Here is an 18,002-nt window from a genome sequence, read left to right on the forward strand (position 1 = left end):
TCAGAGACCAAATCTGATAAATGGATTAATACTCCAGAATGTGATGGGTCGTTTGTTCTAACAAGGGATTTCACTTCCAAAAATGACTAAGAGCTCAACCACTTCAAAGAGCAAAGGAACTACAGTTGACTCTTGAACAACACAGATGTAAGGGGCACTGACCTCCGCACAGTAGAAAAGCCAAGTATAACTTATCGACGGCTCTCTGGATCCACAGTTCTGTATCCTCGGATTCAACCGACCACAGATCATGTAGTGCTATAGTATTTACTATTGAAAAAATTCCATGTGTAGGTGGACCTGTGAAGTTCAAACCCCTGTTGTTCAAGGGTCAACCGTATTCCTTTTGTGCTGCTCCCTTTCATACAATCAAAAAACAAAACAAAACCCAGCCCACAATTACCTTACCCCAAACTCCAACTCAATTCCAAAATAGGGCATCCCATACCCCTAAATCCATCTCAAGGTATAACAGGCTCTGGAAAAAATTAAGGTACAGTCGTCCCTCAGTATCTGCAGTGGATTGGTCCCAGGACCTGCCGTAGATACCAAAATCCACTGTGATCAGATCCTATAGTCGGCCCTGCGTGTGCACGGATTCCACATCCATGGATGATAAAAATAGTAGTACATATATGTACTGAAAAAATCCCACATATAAGAGGACCTGCAAGGCTCAAATCCGTGTTGTTGAACAGTCAACTGTAGCACTTGTCAATCCAAAAACTCAGTGAGGAGCAGGCGGTAACAAAGTAAACTAAAGGTTATACATGCACATTAGAATTGGTAGAGTCTTTTTTAAAAAACTCATGAGCAATAAATAAGTCATGGGGGTGTAATGTGCAGCATGATGACTATAATTAATAATACTGTATTGCATATTTGAAAGCTGCTAAGAGTAAATCTTAAAACTTCTCATCACAAGAAAAAATACTGTAACTGTGTATGGTGACAGATGTTAACTAGACTTACTATGATCATTCCACAATATATGAAAACATCAAATCATTATGTTATACACCTGAAACTAATAGTTATATATCAATTATGCCTCAATTTTTAAAAAGAGTAACATATTTTCAAATAAGATTTTCAACACGTGTAACAGAATTTTATACTGAAAAAAATGGGGAGGGTGGAAATTAACATTTTCTAAAACTCCAGGTATAATGTTTTCATACTGTTTATCAGTAAGCAGCCAAAATGAATACCATATAGAATACCACATAGAGAACTTCCTGAATATGTTCAAATTAGAGGAGCATCACCAAAAAAAAATCATCACGTATCTGAACAAGTAACTTATTTGAATAATGTTCATCATTTTTGCACAAAGATGATGCCAACCAACCTATCACTGGAAGGACATTTAGACTGTAATTCCAGTTTTGAGGAAGAGGTGATTTCAAGCCATCTTCTGCTTTCTAGTTCTTCATACATGAGTGTAGCTAGCTCATAAAGATCACTGATTAATGGTTTTCTAAAAAGAAAAGCAAACCAACTTACCAAGCTAGACAGAATAGTCAAATAAGGTTTGACGGATTTATAGAGAACAGTCATGGAAAAGGTGTTTTCTCTCTACTGCCCGATGTCAACAAGGAAGCATATATCACCAACTGCCACCACAAGGGGAACTCTTCTTAAGATGAAGCCCATAGAAGATAGCAGCAGAAACAGATGGAAAGTACTGGATACTTCTAGACTTTGAACTATATCTAGTGCACAACTCACCTATGAACTTTCAATTATATGAGGGAATAAATCTCCTTATTGTTCAAGCTAGAATCAAGTCTTTGATACTTGTGCCTCCTAACCAAGAGAAGCCAGGGTCCCTGACAATTTTGTGCAAGCACCACATCAAGCCTGGACTGCCCTTTTAACAGGAATTTCAACAAACGTGAAGGGTATGTTTCCAATAACCTGAAAAACAATATATATTACATGACTTCACAAAATTCCCATTTTAGAATTTGAAGAGCCCTTAAAGAGACAGTATGATGTCACTGAAACCGAGGTACAAGAAGCCTATGTGATTATCAATTGGGAGAAACATGGCATCCATACTACAGTATGATGAACTGAGAAATAAATACAAGCCCTCAAATTCAAAGTCACAAAAGTAAATGCCCCAAATTTCAAGCACAGATTTGTAAATGAGACACTTCAATGAGCATCTGTTTTCTTTCCATTCATTTACACATTTCTCAACAATTATACTTTACTCCATTAGGCCTAGGATCCTATATTTTAAGAAAGACCTTAACATATTTAACATGTTTCCTAATCCAAATAAATCATTAAAACTCTACAAGTACCCATCACCAGAGTCTCTCTAATGAAATCCTTTTAACCAAAGCACAGTCCTTATTTCCAATCTTTAAGTCAGTTAACCTATTGTGAAAAAAAATTCCTACTCCACTGTAACTAGATTTTCCTTAAGTCCTTAATAGAGAATGAGGGAAATCATTTATTTAGACATACTTATAATGCTTAAGTTTCAGGTTTCAGGATTGTACCATACGTCTAATGGGCTTTTCCTTCCCTAAATCACCTAATCTTCACTTGGAGATCCCTGAGTTATTTACTGGCTCAAGAAGTCCTTGTTCGGGCTTCCCTGGTGGCGCAGTGGTTGAGAGTCCACCTGCCGATGCAGGGGACTCGGGTTCATGCCCCAGTCCGGGAAGATCTCACACGTCGCGCAGTGGCTGGGCCCGTGAGCCATGGCCGCTGAGCCTGCGCGTCCGGAGCCTGTGCCCCGCAACGGGAGAGGCCACAACAGTGAGAGGCCCGCGTACCGCACAAAAAAAAAAAAAAAAGAAGTCCTTGTTCATCCCACTAGGAAATCTTTTTAACAGTACTTCAGGCAAGACTGTCGTTTTCTTTTGCCACTTAACCAAGAATGGTGTGCTCAAACATATTAATTTCAACTCTCTATCAACAAATTTCCAAAGGTCAGATCTTTTTAATCGTTGGAATCAACTTTATTTACAGACAGACTTTTTTCATAATTTTGAGTTTTATTTTGTTTTTAAATAAGCCCATTTAGTCTGTGTAGACTTAAAAAAGAGAGAAAAATATAATGAATTTAAAGGATTATAGAAAACTGGCAGAGTACTAACAAAGTAACCAGGTCTAAAAAAATTAAATGCAAAAGAAAACAAAAAAGCAAAAATACAAATGCAAATAAGAGGAAGCTAAATTTAACTTTCTGCCAGAAAAAGGGAGTCTCCTTCAGAGTAAGATGCAACAGAAATGCAAGGAAGAAAAATATTTAAAATTCAATCTACACTCACATTAGACTATGCACTAACTGCAGGCAGAACCCAGCATTTCTCTTTTCATCTCTAGCCCAATGTATAACACTATAGGCAGCAGGTTAGCTGCTCACAGGTGAGTCTATGGGTATGGAAGGAAAGGAAAGAAAAGAAGTACAAGTGAATCTGTCAGTTGCACTGACTGTCATCTTTAGGCCAGAACAAGTTGTGACTGCCTAAGATTATTATTATTAGGTCAACAGATCTTTGATTATTTTTATCTGAGGCTGAACTAAAAAGTTGTATTTATGCCCTGGGATAAATGAGATCTCAGAGAGCTTATACTAACTGTTTCACTGTATATAAATGACTGATGTACCTAACTCCCTAGCACCTTTCTGCCTTCTCAAATCTATGACTGCCTAAAACACATCTTCCCTTATATGTAGCATTCATACACATTAACATTTGAAAAACCCTCTGGATAGTATCCAACACGACAGACCTTTGTTCCTAAGATTACAGAGACGAGCAGACAGGAAGTTGGAAAAGCAAAGAAACAAATCTGGAATCCTTTTACTCCTCTATCAGCATCTTCACTGAGGTTTTCAAGTCAAATTAATACATCTACTGAGATCTCAGATTTACTACTTCTTTGTCGTTATTAAAATAATATACTCCTCGAGGTCTTTATTTTTATTTTTTTATTTTTTTGGCCACGCAGCATGCGAGATCTTAGTTCCCCATTTAGGGATCGAACCTGTGCCCCCTGCAGTGGAAAGGCAGAGTCTCAAGCACTGGACCGCCAGGGAAGTCCCTCCTTGAGGTTTTTAATATCGCACATTTGGTTTACTACAAGAACCATCAAGTAGCTGTCTTATTTGTATTCCTTCAATATGTTCTACCACCAGCTCTCTAGTTCTTGAAGCTACGACTTTTGCTCGTTGCCTGGATATGGACTTCTGACAACCTGGGTTATGGTCACTATTTTTTTCCCTTGGGTTATTTTTCTCAATTGCATTTTCTAATTCTAGGCCACAAGTAGACTGAACAAAATCAATTATTCCCAAATTGTGATGAGAGGGAGTGGAGGCACAAGTGATTTTTTTATATCAGTAAATAGGTTTAAATAAAGTTATATAGAGAAAGAGGGTACAATGACTACAAATGCAATGAAAACACATGAATGATCACCTTAACTGTATCAGCTTTCAGAAAGATACATCATATTCATTCTATGTATATTACATGCCAGTTTATATCAGTATTCTGGATTTTCATTTCATTTTACTATTTCAACACAAAGTAAATTTGTATCATATATACTATGCAAACTATCCCAATGACTATCTGAAAGAACTTTTAAACAAAGAGCAGATTCTTAAAAGAATCACAACCTTTAGTTCCAACAACCATGACAATAAAGAGATGAACCATGCAAGGATCCAAAAAAAGGCAATTTTTGGAGAAGCCAAACTCAAGATCTATTATTGGAAAACATGCACTTTATGTCCTTATACTATATATATCCTAGGATGGAGTGTTGTCATTCCACCCAAGAAACACAGAAAGAGAGAAAGACAAAAAAAGCTCACCAACTCTGACTTGAGACTTCTCCACATAAGCAACTCTTAGCATGTAACTTGCCCTAGCCATTTATAATTACTGAGGAACTAAAACAACCAAAACCTACTTTGCCCAAAAGTGATAGACAATGCAACAAATGACCAATTACTTGAAGGAAGGAGGAAAGGGAGAAAAATCTATTGTCAGGTGGAATTTCAGGGAAAACTTTCAGCTTACCACAAACCATGAAGAAACTATTTGTAAAAGTGTCAAGGTTTTCATACTAATATCAGGAATGATTAATTATTGTATCTCCTTCAACTAATTTTTTTACTTCTGGAATTTTTACTATCTGCACCCCAAGTCTCTTACCTCAGAGTTTCTATCTTTTTATAACTTTGCTGTGTACTGAGGTACTTTACTACCGGATTTTCTAAGCAATCAACTTAACTTAATGACGATTCTCTCCTATAATCTGCCATACATATTCACAAATATTTACATATAATTTCTATTAATTAAACTGCGCCTGAGACCCATCACATATATTCACAAGAATATATACACTTGTCCTTCAGCCCAGGGTTCTCTGTCTCTCAGGTTGTTCTTCAACTCAAAGAAGAGAAATCACAGTACCATCTCCATGGCTTAAGGCAGTCTGTCTGACAGCCCCATCAGCTGTTTGGTTCAGCTGAGGTTGACAGGTTAGCTGTGGCGGTAGGAGTGGAAAGGAGGTATGATAGACACTATAAAGAACCACTCAAGTCCCACTTCAAGGAAGGACTGTTGGCAGTCTTGCGTACAAGAGAGCCTCTAGCAGTGAGTTGACTTAAGCTGAGGAGAGCAACCTTGCCTGAGGTCACACTCCTTCCCATGTCCAGTATGGAATGGATGGAGTATAATGGCCTGGTCATCTTGGCCCAACCAGTGATAGCCATTCTAGCTCCGGGGCTCCCCATGGAGTTGGCCAAGGCTGTCACAGCTTAACTTCTCCCTCTGTCCAATCCTGGTTCCATTTCCCACCTTCCACAGTGCTGATCCTAAAGGTACTCCATACTAAACATCTTGTATGCTAAACTCGCTGCAGAGGAATCCAACCAACAACAGGCTAAGTGCAATGAGCCTCCAGCCTCCATTTTCCTGCAATCCTCTAACCAATTACTTTTTCAGGATAAATTCCTAGAAGCCTAATAACCAAATCAAGTGATGGAAAATTTTTAAAATTCTTCATACATATCACCAACCAGAAAGACTAAAAAAATGTTTTATTAGGTCTTTTTATCTTCTCCTTCAAGTTCCTCTGAAATGACAGAAAAGGTAATTTTTAATTAATAAATCCATAACAGTAATGACAACCAAAGTATACTATCTACAGATCAGAAATTTTTAGAAATTCATATAAGACAGGGAGTAGATGAGATCAGAGTAAGAAATAAGGGCAGAAAAACCACGGTCCAAAATGTACACAAAATATTTTCTACCATTTTCTACTCCAAAAGTAGAAGCAGTTTTTCATAAGAAACCCCAAACTCTGAAAATTTCATGCACAAGAGGACTCAGGACAGTATTTAAAGAACTGTCCTCAGAATAAACAGGGCCAGTAAATCCCCCACATCTGAGCAGTCTACTCACATGTTCACTGAACAGTTTATGTTTATTTCCCAATAAGTTATGGTTTGTAATCTGTTCTCTAAAAGTAAACATCTATTTGGCTGGGGCTAGAGGTTCTCATCTTTTACTGGTTCCAAAGAAAAAAGGAGAAAGTAGCCTGAGGTAACAAATGTCTCCATAAATTGGTGATGATGTGTGGAAGGGGCTACTAGAGACTGGCTCTAGTCTGGGACTTCTGGGATGACCGTGAAGAGAATGGATAGAAAGAGTTCAATAATTAGTATTTTTAAAGGATTTTTTTAAAGTGGAAATGTGGTCAATAAAGCCTCAAGGATGAATTCAAACAACAACTCTCGTCTAGGAAATAAGAAGCCATCAGCTTGAAATACTAAAATATACTGAAATACAAATGTATACCTCTGCATTCATTCTCTCCTTCCTCTTCTTCCTATTACAAATTATCAATGGCCAGTTCATCTACACAACAGCAAACGGGTCCCAGAGCACACCTTTTCAAGGACTTAAATCCTTGGGTTATCCCTCTCTTCTCCCATCTTTCTAGATTACTCCTACCAGCTAATTTGCCAACATTGTCTAGTTGCCACATGCCCCCTACCACACCTTCCAAAAAATAAAAAAATACCTCCAAAACAAATATCCCTGGATTCTTCATTACCTTCACAGCCAAACATTTTATAAATGGAAAATGTAGCTAAATTCATATACTAATAAAGTTTTAAAAGCTTATATATATATATTTTTCATTTATTTTAAATGACCACTAAGCAGTAAGGACATACAGCCACATATGCAAACCTAATTTTCAAGTCTGGGTCTCTGTTTATATGCTCTTAAACTAGTGCGCTCTCCAAATAAAAGGTGCAACATTGAAAAATCAGATTGTGCAGAACTCTGTATTATTTCTTTTGTATAATGCTTTCCTTTAAATAAGTTACTGTTTTAATTAAAGTATCTAATAGATTGTTAAATAATTATCAATACCTATTACCCTGAAGTCACTTTGCTAAGTACTAACCAGTTTCACACAGGAATCCCAAAACCCCTGAGCAGCTACCACATCCTCCCCTCGTTTTACAGATTACAGATAGAAGCTCAGGGATGTTTATATAATCTGTTAAAAGTAATGCAGCTGAACCACAGAGATGAGCTGGGGAATAAGCCTAATTTCAAACCCCACAGCATACCTGTCTCAAAGTAAAATTGTATTTTCATTAGGAAAGTATTCACTTGACCTAACATAATTAAACACGAACAATCCTTCACTCTAGCCCTGAACAACCTTTCAGTTGTTCAGCCCACCTAAATACATTTGTGGAAAACAGCATAAGTCTATCCACTCCACATTAAAATGTTTACTATCATCAAAAGGTTAAAAATGTTATTGAATATAAGAATATAGTTTTTCTTTGCCTTTGGTATTGAGGGGTGTGGTGTTTGGGGGGTGCTTTTAACTTCCTAAGTGAGTAATGGCCTGGGTCAGCAGCTTGGTACCATAAAAAGGACACATCTTGGGGGGCTACCTTCAATAATTTAACTCACTTATTTCTGACAGGAAAAACTTTTCAAATGAATAAAAAAATGCTTTATCCAACGCTCAAGCTCATGTGTGATCATCTCTCTATGTTACTTACCTTTACAATAACATGGCTACAGATCAGGTTTTCATTCAAATATTTTCTAGCTAAAATGGAAGTTAAAGGATAAAGAAGAGAAATGCTGAGTTTGTGTTACTTTTCCAAAGTGTCCATCAATGGCTCACTTTCTACTATAGTTGAGCCTTTAAAAAAGCAGGAATTTTTCACAAGGCAGAACAAAACAGTGGTACACATGTAGGTGGTTATCAGTTTAGCTGAATGGTCAACTTACTGCTGATTTACATGGAGTCATGTGAACTTTTCCCATTTCCATCTACTCCACTTTTCTCATTGTTTTTAGGATGTTCACAAGCTTATAATTTCTTAGAAGTAAAAATGGTAATACCTCCGATAGAGTACAATTACAGTTATTTTGAATACATATATAAATCAAACAGTAATTAACAAGGGGAAAAAATTACCTTTTGGATAATCTTCCAATAAGAGGTTGAAGTGACCTAATTGACAAAAGAAATCAGACTCCACTTTTCCTTCAGCTTTTAAGATTAGAGATTCGTAGCAGCGAACAGCCTAGAAATAAAAAATACAAACATTTAAGAAAAAGACAAAACCCTAAAATACATTTCCTTCCTGAGATAATGCATATAATCCTCCATTCAATCACCCAAGAAATCAATATATTTTACTTCCTCAGATATAGCCAATGCAGCATTCTTCTAAAATACCTATTTATTAAAAGAACCACTAATTATGGCGTAAGTGCTTTTCCTACTTATAAAAAGGAAATACTTGCCAAATAAGATAATGTAGGAACACTTTAATAACTTTATTCATTAGCTGTAAATCTTAATTTTTACTGTGGTCCATGTTGACATAAACAAATATATCAATCTTTTCCACAAATGGGAAGAACTTTATTGAATCACATGAGAATTCACAGAATCTCCAGAGTAATAATAACTACGATTTATACTGAAGAGCTACTTTTTACCATCACCTCTACCCGCTTAAACTACCATAAACTTTCAATTGTCTTTCAATTATCTTCTTATGATACACGTCATACCCACCAACTCTAACTCTATTCCTAATTTTACCCCCATTCCAATACATGCATATGCACTCACTCTCAGTTTGTTCCCTGAAGAAAAAAAGTAACAGTATTTTAAGGATATCATTCTTTTCTTGTAATCCAGAAGAGTGCAGGGGGGAAAAAATGAATGATGGAAAGAACAGGATTCTGGAGTCTGACAAATTCCAGTCATCATTAGCTACAGGAGATCCTGGGGAACTTATCGTCTCTGATTCTCAGTTTTAATAACACTCAAAGGGCTGATTAAAGGATTAAAACTAGAAAACTTCTCTAAGGGTTTATCACAGTGCTTAGCACTCCATAGGTACTTAATAATTGTTTCTCTACCTTCTACTTAGGTTAAGATAAAAAGCTCCAACTCTTCCAGGATTGTTTCAAGCACCCCAATAATTTTGTCAAAACTTCCCTAACAATCTACACTACAATGTTGTTAGGCTTTATTGTGTCCTGGAGTCACTGAAGAAAAAAATGTGTATGATTTCTCAAATGTCTGAGTACACTCTCAGGTTTGGTGTCCATAAAAAATAGTTTCCATTATCAAAAAATCCTTTCACCACCGCTTCAAGAGCTTTTGATGGGATAAGAAAGTGTGATGTGGGGCATGGTACCCACTCAAAATGCCTTAATTTTTCCTCTCCTGTAAAATACAGAGCCTTTGATGAAGAGTTTCAAAATTTAAAATTTACCTATCCAAACAAAGCACATACATAAATACTTATCAAGTTTGGAGAAGCCATCCTAAACAAGGCGAATTTTGGGATGATTTTACCATCCTTAAAGTCTAACATTTATTAAAAGGGACTGTCTTCAGTTCTTATTCCACTCTTAACTATCTAAATGTGCATATATACCAAATCACAATCACTGAAAACTTATCATTCTGCTTCCTTATAATTAAAAGAGCCTGAATGCTACACTGACATCTCAGAAATTACTATAATTTGGAGGCATGAAATTTCAAGATCCTCTTTATTTAAGTCATATATAATCCTATCTGGCAGATGGTTAGAGTACAAAAATATAATTTATTTCAGTGATTTTTAATATCACTGAAATTCATAAAACTATTGGGCTACAGTATGACAATTATTAATTTTTACACTAAATAAAATGACTTTTTAAAGCTAATAATGGCATTGTAAAAAAGCTAGTTATTGTCTTTGTTTTTTAAACTCTTAGTTAGATATTTAGAAACTTTTGCTACTGCTCTCTGATAATTTCTCATGGCTGATTAGCATTAAATTTACAAGCAAATATAGTTTCATGGTGAAAAAGATTTCAAGATACAAACACGAATAAATTTTCTTTAATAATCTAAGCAAAAAGATGGCAACATCCTATACTTCCTCTTATCACCAAACATTGATGCCACTACCATGATCATCTATTACCTATCTTCCACATTCCATTAAAAAAAGGAACACATCTAAAGTGAGTACTATACACAACTCTGATCATCACGAAACACAACACCAGGCAAAAATCAGAACGGACACTCAGACTCAATCAACAGATTCATAGTAATTTCCAACAAGGCCAGCATGTACCTAAACCTACCAACTAATGTTAGTGGTCAAAAATGACGATGACAGAGCCAAATACCAAACAAAATGAAGATGAGCAAAAAGGCAGAATAAACGTTCCAAGCACCCTGTGTCACCATTTCATGGTGGAACTTCATGAATTTATTTGAAGTGTTTGAGATAAGCCCTGATATTAGATACAGGCAAATACTAACAATTTTTTAAAAGCATTTAAAGGAAAATAAATAAATGGGGCAATTTTCCAATACTACTAACTCATAAAATAACCTAGAATGAAACAGTGTTTTTATAGTAATGAGTTTCATTAAAAGGCTAGTTTTAAACATAGATGATATGTAGTCAGTTTAGATTTAGAACAAAGTTCAGGCAAACTTCTATAAAGCAAAAATATTTCTTGTTAAAAGGGTTACTTTTTTTTTAACATCTTTATTGGAGTATAATTGCTTTACATGGTGTGTTAGTTTCTGCTGTATAACAAAGTGAATCAGCTATACAGAAACATATATCCCTTTACCTCCTCCCTCTTGCGTCTCCCTCCCACCCTCCGTATCCCACTCCTCTAGGTGGACACAAAGCACCGAGCTGATCTCCCTGTGCTATGTGGCTGCTTCCCACTAGCTATCTATTTTACATTTGGTAGTATATATATGTCCATGCCACTCTCTCACTTCGTCCCAGCTTACCCTTCCCCCTTCCCCTTCCCCGTGTCCTCAAGTCCGTTCTCTATGTCTGCGTCTTTATTCCTGTCCTGCCCATAGGTTCTTCAGAACCTTTTTTTTTTTTAAGATTCCATATATATGTGTTAGCATACGGTATTTGTTTTTCTCTTTCTGACTTACTTCACTCTGTATGACCGTCTCTAGGTCCATCCACCTCACTCCAAATAACTCAATTTCGTTTCTTTTTATGGCTGAGTAATATTCCATTGTATATATGTGCCACATCTTCTTTATCCATTCATCTGTTGATGGACACGTAGGTTGCTTCCACGTTCTGGCTATTGTAAATAGAGCTGCAATAAACACTGTGGTACATGACTTTTTTTTTTAGTTTTTTATTTATTTTTGGCTGTGTTGGGTCTTCGTTGCTGCGCTCAGGCTTTCTCTAGTTGCGGCAAGCAGGGGCTACTCTTCAACATGGTGCACAGACTTCTCATTGGGGTGGCTTCTCTTGTTGTGGAGCACGGGCTCTAGGCGTACAGGCTTCAGTAGTTGTAGTGGTGGCGCACGGGCTTAGCTGCTCCACGGTATGTGGGATCTTCCGGGACCAGGGATCAAACCAGTGTCCCCTGGATTGGCAGACAGATTCTTATCCACTGTGCCACCAGGGAAGCCCTACATGACTCTTTTTGAATTATGGTTTTCTCAGGGTATATGCCCCGTAGTGGGATTGCTGGGTCATACGGCAGTTTCATTTTTAGTTTTTTAAGGAACCTCCATACTGTTCTCCATAGTGGCTGTATCAAATTAACATTCTAGAAGGTTTACTTTTATATTCTTGCTTTTTCTTTTTTCATTTTAAATGTGCACAAATAAAATCATCGCCATATAGGATAAGTATGGTTTTGTACACATATGCAGAGAAAAACAACTAGAATATAAAACAAATGATAAAAATAGAAAGTCTATAGTCCAGCCATATGGAAACTTTTTATTTTGTTCATTTTACAATTTTTCATAATTAAACTTAAAAATTATTATGTTTTCCTCCAGGATTCATACTGCCTTTAGTGTAAGGATAGTCAGAAATGTGAACGAAAATCATTTGTACTAGATCATCATCATTCAACAGAGCACGTTCTGCAATGACAAAAATGTTCTATAATCTGTGCTGCCCAATATACTAGATATATGTGGCTATTGAGCACTTGAAACATGGCTAGTGCAACACAACTGAATTTTTAAATTATTTCATTAAATTTGTGTTTAAATTTATATAGACATATGGCAAATGAACAGTGTAGACTAGGTAATTTTTAAAGCTTAAAAACAACGAATATTCAACCCACATGCTAAATATTAAGAAAGCAAAATTTCTTATTTTTATAAATGAAAAACCTATAAAAATAATGGTATATCTTGCACTGGGGATGAGCAAGACCTTCCACAAAAATCACTTTAAAATCCTATAGTTGTTTATAGTTAGTGGCTTACACATCTATAATCGTTACAACCTACTTGAAAAAAAAAAAACATTTAGAAGGGAAATAAAACAGTTAATCATTAAATACTAGAATCAAAGGAGAGTAAAGATTCTCCCAGCTACATAGAGAGACTGGATGTCTTCCTCCCATTACAGTGCCATTTTCCACAATGTTCAATATAATTTGTGCTCGGTAGCTGCTTTGTTTTTATTATTTGAAAAAACAGTTTTCTCAGAATAGTAATATTATCATTACCCGCTATTTCTAAACCTTGACAGATTACTGCTCATAAACACAGACGTGTAAATAATTTGGTTTTTTTTATGTTAAGCATTAAAGTCTTTTATGATAAACTTGGTCAATCCCTAGCTAAAATATGAGTTGTTACTATTTTAGAATTGTTAAGTATAGGCAACATCTAAACAAGTGTGGGGTTTTTTCCAATTTGAAAGATTAGCTGAAGTAGTTGGGTGATATACAAATGGTAGAGAAAACTAATGTAGATTTAAATACCCCAAATGGTTTCCTTTTTTTCTCTTTCTTTCTTTCTTTGTAATGCCTGCTATGAATGCCCAGAGACAGAATCTCAACACAGTCCTAGTTTGGTGGCTCCCATTCTGAAGCCCTTCCTCTTCTATCAGGTTCCCAGATGCTTACTGCCTCCCTCACCTGTAAGCTCCGTCAGGGGAAGGGCTATATCCCAACCCATGATCACATGATAGGGGCTTAATATACATTTCTTGAATTAATGAAGCAATGTCATGTTATTATTTTAGGTTCTCGAATAACCCTCTCTTCTTTGTCCTAAACTTCCATTTCTTAGGAGCTGCAAGTCAGGATGCTATGGATTAATCTTATTAGTTATTTAAACTCATTTCCATTAAGATATAAATCACTGATATTTTAAATGAACCAAACTTTTAGGTTGAATATAATAAAAGCAAGCATGCAGTCCTACCCATAATTCCTAAGTCCTGCCCATAATTCCTAAAAACAGCCACAGACATAAAAGATGGTTTAGCAGCTGACTAGGGATTGAAGCAGACTGCAGGTCAACATGTCATCCATGAAATAGGGCTACTAAAAATGTATTCATGGTCCAAATTAATGAAGTATATTACACAAATCAACACCAATAATCAGCTCACCAAGGTCTGCTCTGACCAGATCTCCAAAATTATCTTTAGTTCTGAGTGCCACATTTTAACAGGTGGTAACATAAAAAAGGTTACACGTTTGGTGAAAGATGGAAAAACTATCATGTGAAAATGATTTTAACTGAGTTTAGTTGAGGAGAATCATCAGGGATGCTTTAGCTTTACTCAAATAGTTAAGAAGCTGTCACTTAGGAGAGAAGATTAATTGCACTTTGGGTAGTTCCAGACATCAGACCAGTGAATGGGTATAATTTACAAACAAGTTTAATTCAGTTCAATCAGAAAGGAGAAAAACTTAAATATGCCAAAAATTAAATGGGCCATCTTTCTTTGGCTCATATCAAAGAATTAAAGCATAAACTACTAAGGTATCTTAGTGGGGGGTAAAAAGGAGAGTTCTTACTTTGGATACAATTCTGAGCTGCATTTTTTAAAGATTCCTTGAGCTTCTCGGATATAAGCACACAATGTGTAATATTATATATAATACATAACCACACACAAACACACACGTGTATATGTGGATGGATCTCTCCTGACTTGATTCCATGATTACATTTTATTCACTTTGAATTTCCACAATTTCTAAATAAACATACTATCTTGACCTCCTCCCTCAAAACCATAAAAATGTGTGCATCACTAAAGCTGATATCCTTCCCAGAAATATGCCTCCTAAATCAGAAATCTTCCCCTTTCCAGGCACTCCCAATGCCTTTGCCTGTTTTTAAAATACCTTAGGAATCTGAAAGGGTTGAAAGTACCTGAGTCTAAACCATTTTTTGAAATTTCAACACACCATTTTTTAATGAAGGGTTACACGCTTAAAATGATAATATTATTGATTCTTAATGACATCCATTCCTGAACTTTTATATCAGACTTCCCTTTCTTCTCTTTTTAATTTCATTTACTATTTTTGAAAAGTTAAAATTTACACATCACCAGTTCTAAAGGGTATGTAGTGAAGTCTCTCTCCCAATCCTAACCCCAGCCACCCAGTCCCCTTTCCCAGATGCAACAAATGTAAAAAATTCTTACTATATTCAAGATTATTTTGTGCAGGTGCAAGCACGTATATTTTTCCCACCTTAGTACTAATATTTACATATTTATATAAACACTGTTCTGTAACTTGCTTCAGATTATAGGAGTCCCTGATATCCTTTCTCCTCTTCTTCTCTGTTCATAGAATCCCTAAATTGAATTAGACATATGCTGACACAGAATAAATACTGGGATCCCCAGCCATCCTTGTGGGTGTGGCCTGGTGATTAAGTTCTGGCCAATGGGATATAAGGAAAGGACATGCTCTGCTTCAACCCCTCCTCCCCCTAGCTGAAAATCAGCCAGATGGTAGAAGTCACAAGCTGGGGGTGGAGAGTAGGAAAACAGAGCCCAAGTTCCTAGTTCCTAGTAGAGTTCCAGGGCAGCCCAGAACTGATTGCCTCTGAGAATTCTTATTAAGATATACATGAGTATGCAGCCCTCTTTCCTCATTTAAATCAAACAAACAAACAAAAAAGCAGCCTAATGAAATAATCATTAATGCATACCAACAGGATAAAGGGAAATTTAAAAAAAATCTAATTAACTGTCACCCACACGTAACATTTTAGAGAAGATACAAGAACTTATACATCTGTTACTCTACCCTATCTCCCTCACTCCACTTTTCAACTAATATACATCTTTTGCATCACAACAAAGTCAGTTAACAAAATTTAAGCATATCAGCATGGATCCTGGATTTCTCAGACTCTCTGGGCTCTGCATTCAGTGGATATGCTGGACGCTAACAAGTAAATCAGCATCATTCAAGAAACTAGCACCTTAAGTACCATTCTTTTCAAATAAACTATTGAAAATGCTTTGCTATTGCAAAAGGTTCTCACAGAACTACACTATTGAAATCAAACTAGATAATTTCGTAATTCAAGTGCTGACAGCTAATATCTGAGCTCTTGATGCGTACCAGGCACTATTCTAAGCACTTCACATATACTTATTAATTTAATCCTCACAATTACTCTATGAGATAGGGAGACCCTACTTCACAGATAAGAAAACTGAGGCACAGACAACGTAAATCCTGTGTTCAAGGTCACAGAGCTACTAACTAGCAGGGGTGGCTTCAAACAGTATGGCTGTAGAGCCTCTGAGCAGTAAGGTGTGCAACTCAGGCCATGCCTAGGGACTTAAAGTCATTTGCAAGAATGAGGACCTCCATAAGCAGCTCTTCCTCTTACGCTCCAACACACAGCTCCTTCCACAACTCTACCTCTACACCAAACACAAAAGCAACACATAAGGCCGCCAGTTCCTGTTCCCACCATCCCACAAGGAAGATTTAGCCTAAGTTCTTTACCATGTTTTCTCACCTTGTTTTATTTTAAATCATACAAAAAGCAATCATCATTATCCCCTCCCCCCCAAAAAGACACACACATTAAAAAAAAATCAACAACAAAACAAAAAATCAAATTCCCATATTCAAAAGCCACCTGTGGCAGAAAAACACTACTGCCCATATATATAAATGATAATATACCAGTTCAAACAAAATGTGGTGGATTACCTGGAAAATGTTAAATGGTTTCACCCTATTTCTTTGTATCTTCTGAATCTCCTTAGTTCACCTAGTGTTATTATTTTCTCTCTTTAGTATAACTGGCACAGAATGCCAAATAGAGCTGCAACAAAGCAAACTAGGCTGTACTCTCTCAACCATCAGCAAGTTGCTAGTTTACTACTAACTCTAAAACCTTTATTGTTGACGCATGCAACCAAATGAACTAGTGAATCCTACATTACTACACATGCACGTATACATGCCCAGGACCAACATGAAATTTTTATTTTATTGTACTGATTGATTTTTGGCCATGGCGCGCGGCTTGCAGGATATCTTAGTTCCCCAACCAAGGATCGAACCCATGCCCCCTGCAGTGGAAGCTCAGAGTCCTAACCACTGGACCTCCAGGGAATTCCCCCAACATGAAATTTTTAAAAAGCTGTTGTGTCAAAACAGCCAAGTTATTTTCCAAATATTTTTTCTGTATCATGCTAAATATAACAATGCGCAGTTACACTAAAGTACATTATTTATAAACATGTGAATTAAGTCTTGGATAATCTTTAAAAGAATGTACATTTCAAATTTGGAGGCAAGGAGAGTATGAGATAAAATTTCAGCAGAATGATCTCTGTGAATAAAGCCCAGAATAATCCTGTGATTTCCCATATAAAGCAGTAGGCTTTACTTCCCATGTTTTTTACTTCATTTGCTTGCTACTCCAGTCTTTTGTCTAGAGGTAGACAGACAATCTTACAAGCAATCATTCTCCCAATCACTTCAGCTGTACACATTTAATTCAGAGTACCCAAAATACACAGGAAGAAAGCTATCTATCAATACAACAAGATTATGTAGACGAAATCTTGATCAAGTTTGGAAAATATTATTATGCCTGCTATAACATGGATGCTTGCTTTAGTATCTTTATCAGCAAATTATGCATTCATTTGCCTTATACACATTTCTAAAATGATAAACGCACAAAAAAGGAAGGAGTAAGCACTTCACTGTGGGGGGGTGGGAGTGGGACATCACATTTATGACCATGAGCTCCACTGAAAATAATCTACTTTGAATTCTACAACTTCTAATGCGTAGTAGGCAATTAGAATTTATTTATTAAATGAACGATCCTAAAACTAGGAAAACTGCAACACAGTAAAGGCCCCTTCCCAAAGGTAGTGCTTTAAAAAAAAAAAAAAGTTTTAATCGATCTGAATATACTCTTCCAGACTTTTCTCTATGCAGAGTTGGCCCTCCATACCCATGGATACAGAACTTGCTGACATAAGGGCCAACTGTACTATGCCATTTTATATAAAGGAATTGACCATCTGTGGATTTTGGTGTACGTAGGGGTCCTGGGACCAATCCCCCTTGGATATTGAGGGACGACTATATAAACAAATAGTACAAATCTTTGTATGCAGTTTATAAACT

The 18,002-nt window shown here is 36.4% G+C and overlaps 1 protein-coding gene across 8 annotated transcripts in view; it reads right to left on the bottom strand.

Moving 5' to 3' along the window:
• Nucleotides 1-18,002, bottom strand: part of KDM6A (lysine demethylase 6A) — a 201,631-nt gene that overhangs the window by 124,754 nt on the left and 58,875 nt on the right. For all 8 annotated transcript variants that reach the window (XM_060088055.1, XM_060088054.1, XM_060088052.1 and 5 more), the window contains exon 3: nucleotides 8,509-8,617. In XM_060088055.1, the coding sequence (XP_059944038.1) occupies nucleotides 8,509-8,617 (109 nt within the window). The remainder of the gene's footprint in view (nucleotides 1-8,508; nucleotides 8,618-18,002) is intronic.

The sequence above is a fragment of the Mesoplodon densirostris genome, chromosome X (genome assembly GCF_025265405.1).
Source record: "Mesoplodon densirostris isolate mMesDen1 chromosome X, mMesDen1 primary haplotype, whole genome shotgun sequence".
Classification (NCBI taxonomy): Eukaryota; Metazoa; Chordata; class Mammalia; order Artiodactyla; family Ziphiidae; genus Mesoplodon; species Mesoplodon densirostris.